The 23,509-nt window shown below is 40.3% G+C and overlaps 1 protein-coding gene and 1 long non-coding RNA gene across 2 annotated transcripts in view; one reads left to right on the top strand and one right to left on the bottom strand.

Annotated features, from left to right (window-relative positions):
• LOC143852839 (uncharacterized) overlaps window positions 1–23,509 on the top strand; it is a 76,634-nt gene that overhangs the window by 7,608 nt on the left and 45,517 nt on the right. Inside the window, exon 2 of the mRNA XM_077362462.1 lies at window positions 10,094–10,611. Coding sequence (XP_077218577.1) covers window positions 10,094–10,611 — 518 coding nt within the window. The remainder of the gene's footprint in view (window positions 1–10,093; window positions 10,612–23,509) is intronic.
• On the bottom strand, window positions 6,229–7,722 carry LOC143852844 (uncharacterized). The gene is made up of 3 exons (XR_013236871.1): window positions 7,609–7,722; window positions 7,126–7,256; window positions 6,229–6,591 (listed from the first exon to the last, which is right to left on the bottom strand). It is a non-coding gene; the product is annotated as an uncharacterized LOC143852844 (long non-coding RNA).

Genomic DNA, 23,509 nt, shown 5'->3' with positions numbered 1-23,509 from the left:
TCAGTTATTTACACTAAAAAGTGAATTGATTCAGTTGAAATGGATTATATATATATATATACAACCAAATTTCTTTTCCAGTTGTTGATCTATTTTCTTAGCAGCAGGGAAAAACTTATTTTAACAATGCTTGCAAGGTAGAACTCATTCCAGGTTTAGAAAACTGGGGCAGCCTTCAACTATGAAAACTCATTCCACCTTCAGAAAACTGGGTAACCTTCAACTTTCAGAACTCATTCCACCTTCATAAAACTGGGCAGCCTTCAACTACGATGCCTTTCGCAGTAGGACAAGAAGCGAAGGGGCACCGATCCAAGTAATTTCCCCACCGGTTGAGGCTAAAATTCTGCAAGAGCCACCATGCAGTTCCCAAGTACAGAAGTCCTGCTATCAGGGTACTCACCACCTGAAATTTTCATTCCATTCGTCTTCATTGTCATTATTTACAATGAAGATGGTCCTTGGAGGGTCCATCAAATCCAGAAGATGGTCCTCAAGTTGAAAGTGATAGGTTTTCAGCTACAAAAAGGGGTTACTAGTACCTAAGGGGGGCTTCTCAAGGGCAATAGAGGGGAGCTGCGCATGGTATTACAGAAGGGATTATGGGCCCTCAAATGGCGTAGAAGAAGTACCCTTAGAGGGCCCATCAAATCCAGAAGATGTTCCTCAAGTTCAAAGTCATGGGTTTTCAGCTACAAAAATGGGGTTACTAGTACCTAAGGGGGGCTTCTCAAGGGCAATAGAGGGGAGCTGCACATGGTATTACAGAAGGGATTATGAGCCCTCAAATGGGGTAGAAGAAGTACCCTTGGAGGGTCCATCAAATCCAGAAGATGGTCCTCAAGTTGAAAGTGATGGGTTTTCAATTACAAAAATGGGTTACTAGTACTTAAGGGGGGCTTCTCAAGGGCAATAGAGGGGAGTTGCGCATGGTATTACAGAAGGGATTATGAGCCCTCAAATGGGGTAGAAGAAGTACCCTTGGAGGGCCCATCAAATCCAGAAGATGTTCCTCAAGTTCAAAGTCATGGGTTTTCAGCTACAAAAATTGGGTTACTAGTACCTAAGGGGGGCTTCTCAAGGGCAATAGAGGGGAGCTGCGTATGGTATTACAGAAGGGATTATGAGCCCTCAAATGGGGTAGAAGAAGTACCCTTGGAGGGTCCATCAAATCCAGAAGATGGTCCTCAAGTTGAAAGTGATGGGTTTTCAGCTACAAAAAGGGGTTACTAGTACCTAAGGGGGGCTTCTCAAGGGCAATAGAGGGGAGCTGCGCATGGTATTACAGAAGGGATTATGGGCCCTCAAATGGGGTAGAAGAAGGACCCTTGGAGGGCCCATCAAATCCAGAAGATGTTCCTCAAGTTCAAAGTCATGGGTTTTCAGCTACAAAAATGGGGTTACTAGTACCTAAGGGGGGGCTTTTCAAGGGCAATAGAGGGGAGCTGCGCATGGTATTACAGAAGGGATTATGAGCCCTCAAATGGGATAGAAGAAGTACCCTTGGAGGGTCCATCAAATCCAGAAGATGGTCCTGAAGTTCAAAGTCATGGGTTTTTAGCTACAAAAATGGGGTTACTAGTACCTAAGGGGAGCTTCTCAAGGGCAATAGAGGGGAGCTATGCATGGTATTAGAGAAGGAATTATGGGCCATAAAATGGGGTTGAATAAGTCATCATGGAGGGCCCATCAAACTCAGGGGTTTTCAACTACATAAATGGGAATCCTAGATCGAAACTTGTCCAAAACAGGAGCTGATTCATGGGTTTATCTTGTGCATAAACAGAGGTAGGCTGTTCACTCTTCTTTCCCTATTTGCTTTTTCTTGCCTGGTTTAAGCTCGGAGAAAATGGTGGGAATGATGGCTATAAATCTGTTTTGTTTTTTTTTCTCTAAAATCTGCAAATGCAGCTCCTTCATCATCCTCTAATAGGTTCTAAAAATAGGCAATGTTTAACGAAGAGAGAGAGAGAGGGGTTTTAAAGTTTGATGAAATTGGAGATAAATAAGACCTGATCATTGTTAGAGGGCTAAAAGGTTTGTATCAAAGCCAATAGAGGTGATAACTGTAGTATAATGAAAGCCTGATATTGAATGAGAAAGATCTCGAATTGGTCTAGGCAATAGAATTGCAGGTGCAACTGATGATGGAGTGCAGAAATAAAAAGGGCTGAAATTGGAGTTCTAAAAAAATAAGCTCTCAACAATAAATTCTTCATCCAATTGGAGCATTGCCACGACCCACCTGGATATTTTCTTTGCTTATTTTGATAGAAGCGAACCACAGACTTGGCTTCATCAATCTCAAATGACTTGAATTACCGTCATACTTCAAATCGTGATGTTTCTCCTACACATTGAATCTGCTCTTTTCCTCTTTTCAAATCGCCACATGAGACTTCTAATATGAGTTGCAAGATGAAATCATTGCCATTTGTTTTACCCAATGCTCAATAGAGAGGATATTAAAAAATAAAAATTAACAGGGACCGAATCTCTGATGTCACTAACAAATCACAACATGAAAAATTCAATCCCTACACTCATCAAACTCATGTCTGTCTTGTTTTCGCAGGCACTTTCACATTTAACACCAAAGCTAAATGGGATAGCATGAGTTTTGAATTACTAATAATAGCAATATCTTATGGAGCACAACCACCCTTTGCGCATTATCAAATCACACTGCCAGAATTGTCTTAAATAAGATCTTTGGAAATTATTTCTTTCAGCTAGTAAAGAAAATAATATGAAAGATAACAAGAGGGTGAAGGCAACGGACAAAGATATGTGATTGTATAAGAATGCCATCTGGAAACATGTACCCCAACTGTAAGAACGGTGTGTTTGCCACAAATGGTTTATTTTTTTTCTAAATATACACTCAACCCCTATTGTTAAAGCATCAATTTCCTTAACGTTAATCTTTATTTGTTAGTTTGAAGAATTTGATGCTCAAGATAAATGGATCTTAAGAAAGCTTTTATTCATGGAAAGTTCAAAAGCATAAATGCAACTAATTAGAGATTGATGTCATTCGGACGATGTTTGCACTTGAGATGAAGAAGTAGAAGACATATGAACCTGTTTTGATACCTTCTTTTCTTCAATGGTTGTTTTCTTTTGATACCTAATGTGCCCAAAGAGTGGTTGCCCTCGTAGCATAGTTGAATGTTCCCCTTTTACACCTTTTTTTTATTGGTTGTTTTGTTTTCATACCTAATGTGGCCTAAAGAATGGTTTCCCTCATAGTATAGTTGAATGTTCCCCTCTTAAAGAATGTTTCGAAAGTAAGATTTATGTTTAGTGATAACAACTACTTTCTAAGGTAAGATTAATAGCTCTTGGACAAAATTCTATTCACACCGAAGACAAATCATGAAAAGGAACAAGAAGGAAACTTGGTGACATGTTTTATTGTCTAAATTTTGTGGAAGATAAAATATTGCTAAGTCACAACTTTCATCAAACACTAAACAAGCAGAACTGTTGGAAACTTTAGTCATTTCAATTGATTCAATCCGACACTCATCACAGTTCAAAAATTCTATATTTCAACCATTGAAATCCTATCACAAATCCAAGCACAAATTAGCAGAAAAATGGTTACAAATCAAAGTTTACCCATCAAAAATAGTTCATGGTTACATAGGTCAAGAAAAAAAAAAAAAAAAAACATGGCATGGCAGTTAGGAGAGGGAGAGAGACGAAATAACTCACATTTTTTGCACCGTAACCGTGTATATGCTACACGTTCGCGCTCACCGTCGAGATTGCCGCCGAAAATGACGTCGCCGGAGGAGAAGAGGAAACAAACCAGGGAAGAACGAAGAGAGAAGAGGGAAGAGGGAAGAGGGAAAAACTGATTTTCAAGTCTAATCATTGTCTGCTTTTGTTTATATGGCAGATGGGCATTTTCGTCATGCCTGCCCTCTTTATCTGGGTTTTGACCCCCTTGTGTGATTTTCAACAAACACTTGACCCCTGTGATATTATGTCATTTATTTGTCCCCCCTGTGTCACATTTCTTCTGTCCACATCCTATATGAAATGAAATCCTATTTCTCCACTCCACAAATTGTAAAAATAAAAGCCTAGCATAAACAAATACCAGACGAGCATTTGCATTTATTTAACTCTGTAGGTGGAAATGCGGTAAGTGATATGTACATGAAATGAAATCGCATTTCTCCATTCCACAAATTAACGTAAAAAATAAAACCTTAGCATAAATCCAGAAGATGGTCCTGAAGTTCAAAGTCATGGGTTTTCAGCTAAAAAAATGAGGTTACTAGTACCTAAGGGGGGCTTCTCATGGGCAACTTAGGGGAGTTGTGCATGGTATTACAGAAGGGATTATAGGCCCTCAAATGGGGTAGAAGAAGAATCCATGGAGGGTCCATCGAATCCAGAAGATGGTCCTCAAATTCAAACTCAGGAGTTTTCAGCTACATAAATGGGGTTACTAGTACCTAAGGGGGGCTTCACAGAAAAGGGTTTTCAGCTACCGAGGTGGGGTTACTAGTACCTAAAGAGGGTTTTGAAGGGCAATATAGGGGAGCTCCACATGGTATTGAAGAAGGTGTTATGGGTCCTTAAATGGGGTAGAAGAAGTCCCCATAGAGGGGCTATGAACTGCCCACCATGATCCCCAAGTTCACAGAAAAGGATTTTCAGCTACCTAGGTGGGGTTACTAGTACCTAAAGAGGGTTTTGAAGGGCAATATAGGGGAGCTCTACCTGGTATTGAAGAAGGTGTTTTTGAAATCTCATTTCTCCACTCCACAAATTGTAAAAGTCAAAGCCTAGCATAAACAAATAGCAGACGAGCATTTGCATTTATTTTACTCTGTAGGTGGAAATGCGGTAAGTGATGTGTACATGAAATGAAATCGCATTTCTCCATTCCACAAATTAACGTAAACAAAAAAAAACCCTAGCATCAACAAATAGCATAGCTTGCAACTCTATTTTACTCTGTAGGTGGATACACATATATGAAATGAAATCCCATCTCTCCATTTCACAAATTAATGTACAAAATAAAACCCTAGAATAAAAAAACAGCAGAACGTTTCTCCATTTCACAAATTATTGGAAAACATAAAACCCTAGCAACAACAAACATCATTTACAAGCATTTACAACTATTTTACTCTGTAGGAGGAAATGCAGTAACTGACATGTATACCAACTGAAAAAAATAAAAGACAGATTGCATGAAAAAGGATCCCCCCCCCCCCTTTTGCATCTCTCTCAACCTGATTTTCCTTTTAAAAAATAAATAAAAAAGAGATTGAATAAAGGAAGGGAAGGAAACGACGTACCAGGTATGGGTTTCCTTCAAATGCGAGGTTTGATACGTGCTTCAACTTCGTCGAGATCGCCGGACCAGAGGAGGAAAAAAAATAAAACAGTGACGAGAGGAGAGAAGAGGGAAGAGAGAAGAGGGAAAACTTAAATGTTTTTTTATTTTTCTAAGTCAAATCACTCTGTTTCTGCCAGAGGGGCATTCTCGTCATTCGAATTTTCGTTAACCGGATTTTGACCCCCTTCTGTGATTTTCAACAAACACTTGACCCCTATGATATTATGTCATTTATTTGTCCCCCATGTGTCAAATTTCCTTGATACTTTTACATATCTTTTGATAAAAAAAAAATCTCTAACATGTGTAAATTATACTTCCAATGCATCTTAACGGGTGCCCTAACAGCACTAGTTTGCAAAACCCTTTTATTTATTATTTTTACTTTTCCTTTTGTAAAACATCTCTTGTTTACATCTCATATTACTCTCAATTTTGAGAAAAAAGAGTTGTATTGGCTTCCCCTGTGTTTCCTGCTGTCACTCTTTTTACTACGCTTTTGACAGTAAAAAGGACGCCAACAGTAGAACAAAGGTGCTAAAAGCACCTACTAATCCTCACAAATCCCTTTTTGCATAACACGTGCCATGATTTTTTTAGGGATAGCAACAATTGTTTCAATCACGCCCCAAACCGGGGTCCCTCTAATACCCACAAATATAACCAACCACATTAACAATAACCACTAATCAAAATTTCAGAGCAACTAGCGGAAAAGCATTTAATTATCCAAAGGTTCCAGAAATTATTCATCACATTAAATCCACAAGCCAAAACGCTCAGCATCCAACTACAACTATAAAAGAAATCCCTACCAATTACGTAAAGTAAATGTCTACTAAAGACAACATGGAAAGAGCTTTTACACTAAATACATAACAAGGATTCTATATAAGATAGATCAAGTACAGAACAACACATTATGGTCAAAAGCATTTAATAAAATGCAACAGTTTCTTAAAACGTGTGATGTATCATGGCATAAACATGAGAGGAATATATACAACTTGTAAATAACAATGAGTTTTCATGATACAGAATATGTAACAATTCTCAATCCACTAGATATAGCTATGGCCACAACACCCCCACAGTGACAAGCTACAAGGAACACCAGCTTCACATCTCCTACTGGCAAAGGTTGTCGATCGGCCCTACGTAGTCATGGCTAAGTCTCACAGCCCCTACTGGCAAAGGTATCAAATTTCAATTGCGCAACCTCACTGTGAGAACAAAAGAACGACCTTGCATCACTACGCACCAGTTATCAACCACCAACCACAACATAGCTATATCGGTCACCGTGCATATAGCACCAATAGGTCTCGTCGGACCCAACAATAATTCCATGGAACAAATCTCAACACACCACAAAACATGAACATCATGCAAGTATGTGCCACAAAACATATGCAAACAAACAATGTACTTGATATAGGCTTTCATGTATTTTATACATAGTGAAAGATGCTTTTTAGTACTAAATAACAATATGTCGGTTCAAATCATGAATTTCAGTTCACTTATCATGGCTTATAAATCAGAATTTATATGCAGTAAAACTCCTATATAGAAGCACAAGGAATGTATCAGTACTATCAATTGACTCCTTCACGTAACTCCAAACTTTTATCACCCAATTCACCTAATATGCAAGAAGTATTCAATTTAGAAAGTTGGTAACTCTTTTAGAACAATTTACAGGTCTTTACAATCACAGAATATCAAAACAAGGGCTGAAATCCGAATCTACAAACCTGGGTTCTATGAGTTGCGCGATTTGGTTCTCTTTATTGTCGAACAGCATCCAAAAATCCTTGTTTTTCCCCTTTAAAAACACATGAATCCTTCCCTTCATTAACTCTTTAACCTAACAAAAATTTGGGTTCTGTAAACATGAAAAGATCAATTGTAAAACTTGAGAAAAGATGAATTTCAAAAGTCAGTTATCTCTAAAATTAGACCCCATAACTTTTCTCTCTTTAAAACTGGTTTATCTTTCATTAAATAGCACATGATGATCAAGATCAGTATTGGGTTGGTGGTTTTCATCTTTAATTCCTCATCCGAACCAAAGAATTTGAGAATAACTCGTTGGTTTGGTTTAACAATTCAACAATCTCACAATCTATTCTCAAATTCAAGACCTAATCTTGTTTTCTCCCTGCCACAATCAGTAACTACAGATTTAGGGAGGTTTTTCAGATCTAAACAAGAAGATTGATTGAACTTTTATATACCTTTTTGGGGAAAAACGTTTTCTCTCCTCCCAAGAACGTCAAGACTCCACATGATTTCTCTTAGGGTGACAATTCTGCAGGATTTTGGCTTGCAAGTGTATTTATAGACTCTAAAAAGAGTCCTAATTTAATTCAACTAGAGTATCCCTAGTTCAATTAAACTAAGCTAACATTCCTTAGTTTGGTTCTAACTTGGAGATCTTCCTTAATTGGGTTTCTATTTAATTTTGGACAAAAATACCCCCACCCCTATACGAATTGTGTTTGGGGGATCTTGGGCTATTTCAGTTTCAAAACTTCCCCATCATCCTCTTTTATTGGACTACTTTTTTCCTTGGCCAAGATATCCCTACAAAGTCTATCAAAATTCCTTTGATTCTCCCATTTATGACACATCAACCGAGTAACTGATCGTGCTGTGCCGAGTCGAGTAGGATTTGCTTTGACTGCGTTTTGAGCCGCATCGGCATGTTTCAAACACCGATAACAACCCTGTTTTATCTTCCAATCAAAACAAAAATAATCACTACATCTGCATCTGCCTTGACTTTTGCTCTGTTCATAGATGAACAGACTGGAATGCAATTTTTGTAGGCAATCTTTCAAGCACTTCTAAACAATGTACAAACCAATTGAAGCCAAAAGCAAATTATAATACTTCTATTAAAAAATGATAGATGCAAAGGCCCTCTTTATGCAAGGGCTAAAGAAGGGCCTTTAATAGATCCACGTCATTAACTGCAACTGAACTCATTTTCTCAACCGACTTTAAAAATGATGCGGATCTATTCAATGGCACTTCTCTGGTCCTTACATAAAGAGGGCCATTGCATCTATCATTCCTCAAACAACAAACACCGGCAAACTTTAAAGCACTTTGAAAAATATGAATATCACTGGGAAACAAATGCAAACTAGTGTACTTTTCCAAGTAAAAAGCTTTTCTCCGACATAACAACAGACACTGGAAATGCAAACTAATTTACTTTTGCAAGTAAAAAGCTTTTCTCATACCTAAACAACAAACACCGGATGTTCCACATTACAAATACTATATACCAATCAATTTCCCATTGTTGCGGAAATAGATTTCCCAATTCTTTAACCAGAAAATACAACAATGAAAACAAGCTCAGGACAATCAATACCAGACATGAACTAAAGAAACAAATATGTGAAAAAAGAACTAAAGCGCAAAGAGGGTGGCCATCAGAAAATAATAGAACAATAACAGCAGTAAACAAACTAATGGTATTTCAATTAGCAACATAATCTCCCATGAAAAGTTCTCAAGGCTCCAAACCTTTCACAAAATAATCAATCCGGGCATTAGCCTCTTCCCAAAGAACATGCTGAAATGAAACCTAAACTGTCAACAGTAGAACAATGTCTAAAATCCCCTCAATAGGTTGGGGTCTCCAAGGAAATCTCTCTCTTCTGTTCATCCATCTAATCGTATTTGAAGAATCACATTTGAATACAAATGAACCTTGGAGTTGATTTAGTATAATTTCCGTGTACTACTAGGAATACCAATTGAACTACAAGAGAAACCCCTTTTAAGGACGGATTTATAGACCGACCTTATAAATCTGTGAGGAAAAATGTTTTTTAGCGAACATACGTTAGTTCCGTCTCTATTAATAGAAAATTAGCGACAGATATTTAAAATCCAACTCAACCTATGTTTCTTGTAGTGTTGTGGGGCTCTTTTAACCAACACATCGCCAATTTTTTTTTTGGTTGGTAAGCTTGAAAGAACCTGTGACCTCATCTTGAAAAACAAAGCCTCAACCATTGAACTAGAGGCCCAAAACCTTGCCATTGCCAAAATTCTTGTTACTATATGTTCATCAAAAGGCCGGAGCAAAAGCAGAGACTGCTGCTAATGAAGCACAAATTCACTCTCATCTACTACCCTAGAAAAAGAAATTAGCTCAGCTCACCTAGAAACTGTTCTGAAGCATGATGAAACACCAAGAGTCAGTCTATTGGCTCAGATTTTCCCTAATGTAAATCCAAGAATAAAGAACATGCATCATACCAAGGGAATGTGCATCTAGGGTAGAGTTAGAAGTTTTTTATTTTCTCCCTCCTTATTGTTTTGTTCATTTATGTTACTTTCTTTTTCTTGTGGTTTGTATAGTCTTGTTCATCTCGATTGCTGGGTTCTTCCCGGTCTTTCTTTCTTTCATCTTTAATTTAATTCATTACCATAAGAAGAAGAAAAACATTCGAAGCATACCAAATTCCAAAAAAAAGAATAAGCTACTCTCACTTTTGCGTCTTTCCAAGTAAAATACCTTGAATTGGATGCAAGCTACCCTCACTTTTGTTCTAAAAATTAGGGTTATCTTGTCATGGCATCCTAACATTTACCCGTAAGTTGTTAACATAATGAATAAGAACTGAGACATTGAACTTAGCCTAAACAGCTAAACATGCTTCTCTTTATTGTTTATAATTATTATTAACTGCGTTACAGATATCGTTAGAGAAATACTGAATAAAAGTCCAGATTACGCACGGAAAAGAGATTTTGAAGGATTTTCTCCTTTGCATTTAGCTTCAATGAAAGGGAACTTGGAGGTAACGAGAGAGTTTCTAAGAGTCAACTCAGATCTCTGTTTCCTTAAAGATTATGAGGGAAGGACACCCCTCCATTTAGCATCAAGCAAAGGGCACTTGGAGGTAACAAGAGAGTTTCTAAGAGTCGACTCAGACCTCTGTCTACAAGAAGATAAAGAGGGAAGAACACCTCTCCATTCAGCAGCGACCAAAGGGCGAGTTTCCATCCTCGAAGAGATCCTCATGATAAGTCGTGAACCAGCTAGGATGCAAACCAGAGCGGGAGAGACAGTCCTACATCTAGGCGTGAGGAACAGCCAGTATGAGGCTGTTCGGTATTTGGTGGAAACGCTTGACGTTACAGACCTTGTAAACTCTCGTGACAACAATGGGAACACTGTGTTACACCTCGCAACTGCCGCAAAACTCACCACGGTAAGAATCTCTTGCAATTCCAAGAACACTTTTGGTTCACATAAGCATAGAATGAGATAGTCAGGATGTTTGGCACATAGTTGCCAAAAACTCCTTGGGCAAGTGGGAAATCCCTTTTCCCTAAAACGCGTTTCTCACGGGTGGGAAACTCGTTTCCCATAAAACGTGGGAAACACGTTTCAGAAACGTTTCTGAAACATGATAAAAAAAAAATTGGAGAAATGTTTTTCGTGTTTAAATCTACAAAACCACATATTTCGTGTTTTCCTTGTGTTTCATGTGTGTATTTTATATCGCTTTTGAAACGCTTCTAATGCGTTTCGCGTTTCTAAAGATGTTTCTCATACGATTTCCTATTGTTTTTTTGTTTCTCGTTTCCCCTATATTTTTTTTCATGCTTTTCCCGTTTCCGTTTCACGTTTCGTTTCCCGGATTCGTTTCCCATCCTGGTACTTTGGCATATCTTAGCATGCTAAGAATTTTTGGTCCATTTATGAGTTAGGCATTTAACTCTACTAATATACCCATGACTAACCCCATCCTAGAATATCAAGGAGAGAGTCAAATATAAGAACTACATCTGGAGTTACTAACAATCGCAGGTAGATTTGTCGTTACGATCCTTCCATGGTAGTGGCAGAGCCAGGATTTACACATTAGGGGGGCAGGCTTATATATAATGGGAGCTGGCTTCCAATTTTAAAGGGGGCTGGGCCCAATTGAGTTGGGCCTATTAAGGAGTTTTGCCCAACTCAACAGGGGCAGCTGCCCTCCCCGGGCCCACTATCCTACATGTAGCTCCACCCCTGCTCCTGGGGCTCGACACAGGTGACCAAAAGTTTGACCCCAATTAACATTGGTCAGAACTTTATAGTGTAGAAAAATCTAATGGACAAAAACAATGTAATGAAAAGATTACAAAGACGCAAACGCATACTCAAATACAAGATATACGTGATTCGGCAACAATGCCTACATTCATGGGGCAAGAACTGATCATCCATTTCAGGGGGTTTAACCCAAACCCCAAAAGCTGCAACCTTTCGTTTCTATGTCAGCAAAGATCTCTTTAGAAGAGAAATAACCACGATAAAATCCTTTCTTCTCACCACAATTGAAAACTAAGAGAAAAAACCTCTCTTTCTCTCTTTTTAGAAAAGACAATTTCTCATTTCGGACCACACGTAGTGTCAGTCCATACTTTTTATATACTAGGTCTAAACTTAAGTCTCTCTCTCTCTCTCTCTCATAGTCTGATTAACTATGAAAATTTCATGAGAAACCCTTACCTCCTGTACCCTCTCTTTTTTTTCTTAATAAAATAAGGAAACCTAAGTCCATACTTTTTATATAGTATGTCTAAACCAAAGTGTATAGCTCTCTCTCTCAGTCTAATTAACTATGAAAATTTCATGAGAAACCCTACTTCCTATCCCCTCTCTTTTTTTTCTTAATAAAATAAGGAAACCTAAGTCCATACTTTTTATATATTAGGTCTAAACCAAAGTGTATAGCTCTCTCTCTCTCTCTCTAATTAACCATGAAAACTTCATGAGAAACCCTACCTCCTATCCCCTCTCTTTTTTTTCTTAATAAAATAAGGAAACCGAGCATCTCACTCCTAGTCAAACTAGGATGAGTACACTCAAGTTATGGGAACCGAGATATAATCCTAACAACCTCCACCTCGGCTCGTTTCCAAGCTACCTAAATATTTTCTGTTGGTCTCACCACTGTTCCACTATTACCGCTATCTACCCTTGGCCTTGTAAAACACCACATACAATCGAATCATCATGCTTCTTGTTAGAGTGAAAGAAGAGAATGAGAAGAAAAGGAAGAAGTGAAGTCCACTCCCCCTTACTTTGGTATTTATATAAAGAGAACATACAAATGACCACTATGCCCTTAGGCTATGCAATACACCTTCTAATACTCTCCCTCAAGCTGGAATGTATATATTGTACATTTCAAGCTTGTTACATATGTCACTCAATTTTGTATAGCTTAAGGGCTTTGTGAACACAGCTGCTAACTGATCAGCAGATCTCGTGAAAGAAACATGAATCTCACATCTTTGTATCCTTTGGCGAATGAAGTGGCAATCAACTTCTATATGCTTAGTTCTCTCATGAAAGACAGGATTGGTAGCTATATGAATTGTAGCTTTATTGTCACAATAAAGCTGAGCTAGAGCAAATGAAGAGAAACCACTCTAAAAGGAGAGAACGTAACCAAATAAGCTCCCCTCTGGTATGAGACATAGCACGATACTCTGATTCGGCACTCGACTTGGAGATTGTCCTGCTTCTTACTTTTCCACGACACTAGATTGCCACCAACAAAGGTGCAATATCCAGTGGTGGATCTCCTATCTGCTAGAGATCCTACCCAGTCTACATCATAGAAGCCTTCTACCCGGGTATGACCATGCTTCTTGAATAGGAGTCCTTTCCCTAGTGCTTCTTTCAAGTAGCGAAGAATCTGAATCACTGTTGCCCAGTGAGAAGTACGGGGTGAGCTCATTTGTTGGCTGACTGCGCCAATAGCAAATGACATATCTAGACGAGTGACTGTAAGATATATGAGCCAACAAATGAGCTCACCCCGTACTTCTGAGGCTACTGAGGCTCCTGGCAGATATAAGAGGCTGGTGGGAGGAGGAGCCTCAGTAGCCTCAGGAGCCTGTAGTGAAGAGCAGGGATCAAAGACAGGAGTAGTCTCAGGAACCAATACAGGAGGGGAGAGGAGAGGAGCCGGAAGGGCTAGGAGGGGAAGAGAAAGGTCCGAGTCAAGAACTGTGGAAGGAGTCTCATGAGAAGATACAAAGTAGGACTCGGACTCGAAGAATGTGACATCAGCCCACACAAAGGACCGACGCAAGCAAGGACTGTAACAACGATAACCTTTCTGGGTACGAGAGTACCCAAGAAAGATGCACCGTTCAACCCGAGGGTCCAACTTATCAAAGCCAGGACCAAGGTGGTGAACAAAACACACACACCCAAAGACCCTAGGGGTGATAGGAAAGGGGTAATGGCCAGGGTATAACATAGCATATGGGGAAGAGCCACCAAGATCCGAGGATGGAAGCCGGTTGGCAAGGTGGCATGCAGTAAGAACGGCATCACCCTAATAGCTCTTGGGAACTCGCATCTGAATAAGAAGAGAGCGAGCCCCATCGAGTAAAGATCACATCTTCCTTTCAGCCACACCATTTTGCTGAGAGGTGTGAGCACAGGAAGACTTGTGGAGAATACCCCGACTGGAAAGAAAATCCTAGAACCCATGGGTAGTGGAGAAATATTCTCTCGCATTATCTGTGCGCAAGCATTTGAGGGTACAATCAAACTGATTTGTAACCTCAGAATGAAAAGTATGAAATGTAGAGAAAACCTTAGAACGATCGTGAAGCAAATACAGCCAAGTCATGCGAGAATAGTCATCAATGAAAACAACAAAATATCTATATTAAAAAATAGAAGGAGTTCTCAGGGGACCCCATATATCAGAGTGCACTAAAGCAAAAGGGTACGAGGCCCAACTAACAAGCCTAGAGGGAAAAGACACACGGTGATGTTTTCCAAGTTCACAGGCCTCGCACTGAAAAGACTGAATAGGAATAGAAACTATAGAGGTGCACCGTAAGCGCTCAATGCATGGATGACCAAGGCGGCAGTGCCACTGGTAGGCGTCGACAGAACTGTGTAAAATGGTACGGGGGGGGACCTCCATCCAGACTATACAGCCCATCTACCTCACGTCCTCTACCAATCGTCCTTCTAGTCGCAAGATCCTGAAATAAGTAATAAGATGGATAAAATGAGACATAACAGTTAAGAAATTTAGTGAGCTGACTAACTGAAAGTAAGTTAAAGGGAGACTGAGGAACACAAAGCAACACAAAGCACAGAGGAGAGGGTAAGACCAGGGTAGGGAGAGGTACTCCCTGTACCAGAAATGGGAGTAGCACGGCCATCAGCGAGGGTCATAGACTGAGAGGAAAGATGGTGAAAAGAACTGAGTGATGATAGAGTACCTGTCACATGGTTTGAGGCTCCCAAATCAATGATCCAGGAGCTCGAGCTACTGAGAAGAGAGGCAGGAGTGCTACCTGGCTTTGCAAAGCTAGCACTGGGAGGATGGGCGGCCAAGCGTAGGCACTGGAGCTCATCATAGTCGGCTTGAGTGAAAGACGGTACAACTGGGCTAGAGCTGGAGGAAGATGCTCGAGGGTCAGAGTCGTCTAGAGTAGAAAGGTGCACTGATCGCTCAAACTGAGAGGGCGGCGGGGGACACGCTCAGGATGTAGCACATAACAGGTCTCATCATGGTGGCCCTTGCGCCGGTAATGTGTACAATATGGACGAGGTCGACCACCATATCCCTTGCCACCAGAAAAATCCGTACCCATGGTACGTCCGCCACGGCTAGAGTCACGGCCATGGCCTCGGCCAAACGTCCCACCACCATGGGCAGGACGATCTCCTACTGCATATGCCGTGGTAGCAGGACTATAAAAAAGCAGGAGTAAGAGAGGCTCCACCTAGACACTGTTGTACCCGCTGATAGACCTCCTTGAGGGAAGGCATAGTGCCAGAACCATAAATCTGCTGGCGAAAAGACAAACTCGGGGCCCAAGGTCTCGAAAAACTGAACAACTCGGAGCTGATCCCGCTGTCAAGTGGTGAGGGCTAAGTCTGTCGTCAAAGGCATGAAAATGTCAAGTTGTTGACAATGAGAGACGAACTAACCATAGTATGTAGAAAGAGGGATGTCAACACGCCGAAGATGCATCCACTCAAAATATGTGGCAGACATACGGGAGAGGTTATCCACGCCTGAAAAATATGACCGCAGTATGATCCCAAATCCTCTTTGCAGTCGGAAGCTGCATCATAGTCCCTGAAATCTGTGGGATCATACTCTGCCAGAGTAAACTACGGATATGAGCATCATCCATTTCCCACTGCTCATAAGTGGGACCGAAAGCCGCAGGAGGGTCACGGCGTATGGTGTAGACCTTCCTTTTGGCAATGAGATAAACTTCCACCGCCACTTTCCAATTCATGTAATTGGAACCATCAAGCTTAACCGTGGTCATCGGGAGGAAGGAGGCATCACCTGATGAAGAGGAAATAGGGGTAGAAGAAGAAGAGGCTGTGTGTGTGAGAAGGACGTTCGTCGAAGGGGTTTTCCAGAGAGAGGCATTTTCTATAAGAGGAAGCTCCATAGAATGATGAAGATGAAAGAGACACAACACACCATGTCCAAGTAAGGCCGAAGAGAAATGAGAATGCCTCTAGGGCATAAAGGGACCACTGTGTGGCGAGAGAGTGTGTCGCCGCTCCGATGAGCTTGAAGAGAAAAAGAAGACATAGTAGAACCTCTAGGACATAAACAGAGAAGGTGAGGGAGGGACGGAAGGTGAGAGAGGGGCAAGGGACATGTTGGGTTGAGTTGGGTTGGGGCGTGAGGGAGAGAGGGGCAAGGGTTAGAAATGGAGGTTGGGTTGGGACAGGGGAGTGGGAGAGGGTCGATGGTTAGAAATGGAGAGAGGCGGGAGGTAGAGAGTGTGGGGGGGGGTGAGGAAGGAGAATGGAGAATGGAGAAGAGGGGTGAGGAAGAAGGAGAATGGAGAAGAGGGGCTTCTCCAATGGTCCCTAGGGCACAAAACCCCTAGGGCTTTGATACCATGTTAGAGTGAAAGAAGAGAATGAGAAGAAAAGGAAGAAGTGAAGTCCACTTCCCCTTACTTTGGTATTTATATAAAGAGAACATACAAATGACCACTATGCCCTTAGGCTATGCAATACACCTTCTAACACTTCTAACTCAATCTGACTCATTTAGAATAGCTCTAATGAACATGTGTATCTTTCTTGAGTCAACTCACCTAGTCAACGCTGGAGAGGAGACATCTCCACAAATAAGAAATATCACCTCACCATTATTTACGACATAAAAACCCATCTGTGCATCAACTATGAAAGAGACCATATGCAAGTACACACCGCTTCATTTCTAATTATCCATTAAGGTACTATGAACACCACAAGTTACTGTGTTCCTCACTAGATGATACAATCACCCATGCTTCTTTCTATTTCCATATGATTTTCATGGCTCCATCTACTTCTCAACGCCCACAACCCTTCTTGTCAAACTAGATTAGATACTCCAAATTCTTCTGCATATTTGGGATACACACTCACCACAAGAAGTACGAACTACTCTATCCGACATCTTAATCTTTACTATCCCAATTTCCATGACATCACAAGTGCACCTATCACCTAAGGACACAACTACTACCCTTCTCTCATAAAATGCATCAACAGATTCCCTCCTAAGATATGATAGTATTTTGAATCTAGAATCTAGAATCTACTCATCATGAGGTGAAGTGTGATTACCTGTGGAGAATGTGAGAATGTCTCTAATCGCTTTGCTTTGCTCATTCGTTATAACCACCACTGTATTTTCAACACCATCGTTCGACTTGTTAGTTTTCTTCAAAAAATCTCTCTTGATGTGACCATAACCCTTACAATTATACACTACATGCCCCTTCTCCGACCATGGATCTTGACCTACCTATTTTGTATCCTCCAGATGACCTTACTCTTGAATTCTCCACATGAACAATCAATCTATGTCTTAATCATCATCTTGGTAGGCCTCCACATATTTCATTTGAAAATAATGATGATGTGACTTCTGTCAACTTTACTGTATACTTTCGTAACAGTAATATAATCATCATATTATTGTATGAATCAGGAAGTGAAGTAAGAAGCACTAAGGCATTGTCTTCTTCATTCTTCTTTTCATGAATCTTGTAAGTTGATCCGCAATCTCATTGAACATATTCATGTTTTTTGAAGATTTCTACATTCCTGGATTTTTAGTGGTACAAATGTCGCCTCAAATACAATCAATTAGTCAATATTTTTGATATAGAACTTCTCCAACTTATCTCATAATTTAGGCACCAATTTTTTCTTTATAACGTTGAAAATAATGTAATCTATAATCAAATTATGTTGATCGCCCTCAACTTAATGTCATCCTACTCATCATCCAGTATCTTCCACAATGAAGAGTGGAGCTTTCCTTTTCAGTACATTTTTCAATCTCAAATCTCAAGACCCTTTGCCACCATTTCATACCACGTCACACATCTAAACATTATTCTCTAAAGTTGGTCACCATACACAGAGCAAGGAAAACTAGGAAAGACAAGTATAATATTCTTTTTCCACATGTTGATAAATCTAAAAACATCCTTAGGCTGATTTTGCTACATTACGAAAACGAAGAGAAATATTTAGATTGTAAATATGTTGTTGTAGAACTCTACCTCTAATGAGAATTTCTTGGAAAAGCTTTCTACCTTCTGTTAGTCTTCATTAATTAATTTAATCTAACAACTTTGGTACCAATTTTAAAAAAACACATGGGACGTAAAAATCGATGAGGGGTAAAAACTGATCCAATCATGTGCGAATTTATAAAAAGATAATAAAGTGTTAGATACAGACTCAAACACAAGATATACATGATTCGACAACAATGCCTACATCCACGTGGTGTGAATTCATCTTTCACTACGAGAAAGAAATTATAGATTACAACGTGCGAGAAAGAAATTAAACAGGATTACAAGGGGATTAATCCAAAACCCACTGACTGCAATCATATCCCTTCTTCATCAACCAAGGCCCTGCACTTCTCTTCATAAGAGAAATGAAAAGAGAATAATTTTTTCTTCTTACCACAAGAGAAAGAAACCTCTTTCTCTTCTTACAAGAGAAAACCTCACTTCTCCCACCATCCATACTGTTAAGTATTCCATACCTTATAAAGACCAGATCTAAACCCAAATCTCTCTCTCTCTCTCTCTCTCTCTCTCTCTCTCTCTCGTTGGAACCTAGGTAGAAATCAACCTTGAAAGCTAGCCGTTAAGGGGAGGGTACTCAAGTCCTTATAAGCCTATCCACATCTCTTAACTTTTCTGATGTGGGATCTCTGCTTTTGCGTGGAACCCCAACAATTCCCCACTCCACATGGAAGCAACGTGGACAGTCTTGACCCGCGAGGCGGGAGCAACATAGGAACTACGAGATCTTACTCCGAGGGAAATTTCAACATCCTTGGAGGCACACCGGGGTTACCGATATCTTCCCAAGGGATTTTTCCATCCTCGGAGGCACATCGGGATTATCATCCCCGACTTTAAAACCACTTGTAGGGTTTTTGACAAAAGAAAAATAACTAAAATTCAGAAGCAAATGTGTGTGTGTGTGTGTGTGTGTGTGTGTGTGTGTGTGTGTGTGTGTGTGTGTGGATTAAAGAATCAAACCATCAAGAGAACAATAACACAAGAGGACACAAAAAGATTTACATGGAAAGCCCTCCAATGAAGAGGGAAAAGCCACAGGCCAAATCCGTTGAAATCTCCACTACTTAAAATGGGTAATACAACATCTCTCTCAAGTTTTCACCCAAAACTTGAGGAAATACAATAAATTAGAGAGATACAATGGTTACCTCATTAGAAATGACAAATCCCACTTTCTGACCATAAATACGCACTCTGATCTTCAAATCGGAGAAAACCAATCCTCGTGAAGTCTCTGTGCATCTAGAGGTTCAAAGCCGCAATGAAAATCTTTAAGAAGAATGCTCTAAAACCTAGGTTTTGATACTGATAGAAAAACTCCAGAAAGAGTACACAAAGAAACCCCCATTTCTTTCTTCTTCTCATCCCTCTTTTCTCTTTCTCTCTTTCTCCTCTAACATTTTTTTACTCGTCAAAACAGCCCACTCCTGATTCCTTTTTTTATCTTTTAGTTTCCTTTTGTAATAAGGAAATATCTCTTACTTGTGGGTGTGGGACCAACATCATGGGGTTGGACACCACAACAATCTCCCCCCTCCAGGCCCATGAAGTAGGGAACACCAACCTCGACTCTCACTTGGAGTCCATGCTGCTATGTATATGCATAGCTCAAGCTTTTCTCTAGGATCAACCTTAGTCATCATATCTAACGGATTTTTATGAATCTTCTTCAGTTGCATCAACTGCTGCTTGATCACATCATGGATCCAATTGTCATGCTCTGAACTGTGCCCTTGGCCAGATACGTGGCAGCGCCGCACACCTGCAAGAAAACTCAGAGACATGCATGGCTAAGAAACTAATAACTAATAACCTTTTATCTAACTAGTTTCCAATCATCCATGATCATGAGCATCCAGTTTCTCACAAAAGATCTAACAATATGTGTATTTCTAAAATCCATCTCACACCATCCCCATAAAGTCAATGAAAATAAAAACTAAATCACCTGTACAAAGTTCATCAAACCATAACTACTCACTAGAATAAAATGAAATAACAATGTAAACCTCAAGAATCTCGACTAGTCCATGCAGCTAGCTTCTCCAGTTCTACTGAGCTCGATCCTCAAGATCTGTAAAAATATAATCAACGGAGTGAGATAGCGCTCAGTATGTCATATGAGGATCCTTAGCAGATCTAGGCATGACAAGAGAAATCATGGGGTCAATGCATGAATAAGAGTGCAGTTAGCCAGGAGGGAATAACCGAGGATTACCAAGATACGATAAATGAAATACATGTCTAATGAACTCATAAAAACCCTGTTTCCTCGAAGCCAAGTGAAATAAGTAAATATTTAACCAGCGATTAATCATGCAATGACACGACCTGGTTACCAAGTTACAAACCTCATTGACTCCAACTGCAAAATCGGTGACACTATTATTTGCACTAGCAGCTCAGGGATACTAACTGTTATTCGCACCGTTAGCTCAGGCATACCCTTTAGGGTACCACTGCTATTTGCACTGGCAGCTCGGGGTCACCACCCATTAAAGGGATTTGTTCAGGTCTTAGCCCTTGCGAAATGCAAATCATGATAAACATCCGCATATTGAGAATATATAACCCATGCCCATCATGGCATGATCATGTAACTCATGTACCAAATAACATGAGCATGAAGACTCATGCACAACATCGCAAGATAATGAGGCCAAAGCTTAACATAGAATATTGTCAATGAAGCTCAGATATAACATGGCATGGTGATGCAACCGATATGCAATAGAGAATATTCAAGTGATTTGAAATCAATTCAATAATTCATGGAAATTTTATCAATGGCATGCTAGATCCTAGTGCATTAAACATTGGGATCCTAACTGCTAACATGGTTCAAAATCAACCATCCCAAATCATCAGTTGGAAAAGACCAAGTATGGTTATTTCAGGGGAACCGAAAACACTAAAGATTCGTCTCGAATGGAGCTATTTGATTTTCAAGTCAGATGATAGGTTCACTTATCAATTTCAACAACAACACCTTTAGATAGGTTCACATGGCCAAAACATGAAGGAAAGAGTGCGAGGAACGAACCCAAAAAGGAGAGATAATAAAATCCCTGCCAAATATCCCAGCCTTGGTCGACCGAACCTACAGCGGTCGACGGGTCAGGTTGACCTTCATACATCGGTCGACTGACGGATGACATAACCTCAATTTTTTTGTATAACAGAGCCTCGATCTCGGTAGACCAGACATCCTCGGTCGATCGGACCCAACCTTAGTAGACCATCGAGGTGATTTTGGGTTTTACCCTATCATGATTTTTGTCCAATTTCATTCGATATTCAACAACTTTGAGGGGCTATAATTTCTTCATCGAGCGTCATAACTGACCACGGTTGGATCCGTTTGAATCCTCTTAACGAGAGGGTTCCATTGAACCTAATTTGGTCACCGAAATCTCTCCGGACGGCGATCGGTGGAGAAACTAGAGTTTAGGCTCCAAATTCTCATATTTCCTTCGTCGGGTGTCAAAACTGATCAAACTTGAGTTCGATGACATTCCTTGGATGAGGAAATTTCAAGGTACCCAAGCTCGATGATGGAATCATGTCCAATGATGAAAATATTATACCACTCTCAAGAAGGAACCCAAGAGCAACAAATACTAGGTAATCTGAAGGTAACAATGATTCGTTAAACGGGATTTCTAACCTTAGATCTAATCCTCTGATGTCCTCTTCGTTCTTTGGCAGCCTCTCTCCATGTCTTGGAATTTCTCCAAGGTTCTCTTCTAATGGAAATCATGAAAGAAGCAAATATTAGCTTTATACTTAGGGTTAGGTTTACCCTTTTCTGTAACTGACCAAAATACCCTTATAAACTAAACTAATACCCAATTTGTGTTGGGATGAAATTACCCCTATTTAGGATGAAAACTATTTTGGGGTGTTTCACCAGTAGTACCTAACATCAGTGTGCTTGGTACGAGCGTGGTATGTAGTTGTAGACACCCCATTTTGTCAGGATTGGACTAATGATAGGTAGCTGCGACGATGGCTCTTATGATGATCCCTGAAGCTTCTCTAGCCCTTCCCTCGGTGTTTCTCGGGTCTTCAAAACAAAAGGTTTGTTTGCTGAATACAATAAACAAATGAACCCTTCAACCAAACTCACTTCAAACCCACTCGAATCCACCATATTCTTCAAACCGAGCCCCGAGCTTGCCAAACCAAGATCCTGGACATACAACCAAAAGCCCATATCCACACGGCACCCGCACCCCACCTTTACCGGCAACCGAAAATCAAAACCCAACCAAAACCCGAAAACACGACCCAAAGCAACCTTTTTGGGAACCGGGGCCACTATCTGCTATTACCAGTAATCGCAAGTTGCCCTTGTGATTATGGTTAATCGAAGGCTGCGATTACATTTGGTTTCTGTCATTTATTTACTAGCTTTCTGTTTATAAATGAAGTGAACCCATTCATTTATTTACTAGCTTTCAATCATTTACATTTGAGTGTTGCTATAAGATTTGGGGATCCTGTAGCCCTAGGTCTTATAACGAAAAGCCCTTTTTACAGTTAGAGGTCTTTTCTCTATTCGTTTCCCCCTACTCTATCTTGGGCCATACCATAGGTCGTGAGAGATAGAGAAGAGAGCTTTATGCTCCTTGAGGTGAGGGAAAAGAGAGAGAAATGAAATTATTCCTTTATTTCTGCTTTTCGTCTTTCATATTTTGTTAAATCCCAGCCTGGGAGCTTAATAATACCAAGAGTTTAAAACCAATCTTTACTAAGTTTTCTCAAAATCGGCCAAGTCAAGTCAAGAGGTCGGGTTAACCCGGCCATGGGGGTGTCTAATCCCTTCCCCTCATGTAACCATATACCTTACTCAGATTTCTGTCGAGACCATGCTTACAGAGTTAATTATGGGTTCTAGGCCCTAAACTAGATGGTAGGGCTGGCAATTAAACATGTTAAAAAGGGGGGGCCCACGCCGAACAGGGTGGGGATCGCCGAACAGGGTGGGGATGGGATAGGGATTGGAAAAATTCCCCGAAGCAGGGATGGGGATTGCTTTGGCCCCGTCCCACCCTGCCCCGCCTCGTAATCCCCTCACAAAACTGAATTTTTTGTTATTAAATTTGGATTTTTCACTTTTAATTTGGGTAGCTGTACTTGTCATAACACAAATTTCGTTTAGTATTCCTAAATTTTACCTACTATCATTCTCAAATGCATTTTTTGTAGAATTTTCTTATAAAAAAATCCATTAAACACATTTCCCCATAGTGTGTGATGCGGGGATGGGGATTAGATTTTCCTCGCCATCCCCGAAGCAGGGACTGGGCGGGGAAGGGGAATTTTCTTGGAGGCAAGATGGGGACGGGGAATGCAACATCCAACCCCGCCTTGCCCCATTGCCACTCCTACTAGATGGCGACTTTGACCGTTGCTTTTTTTTTAAAATTCGCCCAAGTTCACAGGAAATACAAAAACAATCCCCATCCCACTTTTCATCCGGGTGGACAA

The sequence above is a fragment of the Tasmannia lanceolata genome, unplaced genomic scaffold, assembly GCF_043159265.1.
Source record: "Tasmannia lanceolata isolate RefF3 unplaced genomic scaffold, GAP_Taslan_0.1 ptg000003l, whole genome shotgun sequence".
Lineage (NCBI taxonomy): Eukaryota > Viridiplantae > Streptophyta > Magnoliopsida > Canellales > Winteraceae > Tasmannia > Tasmannia lanceolata.
Note: the sequence above shows the minus strand (reverse complement) of the source record. Positions and strands in the feature narration are given on the sequence as shown.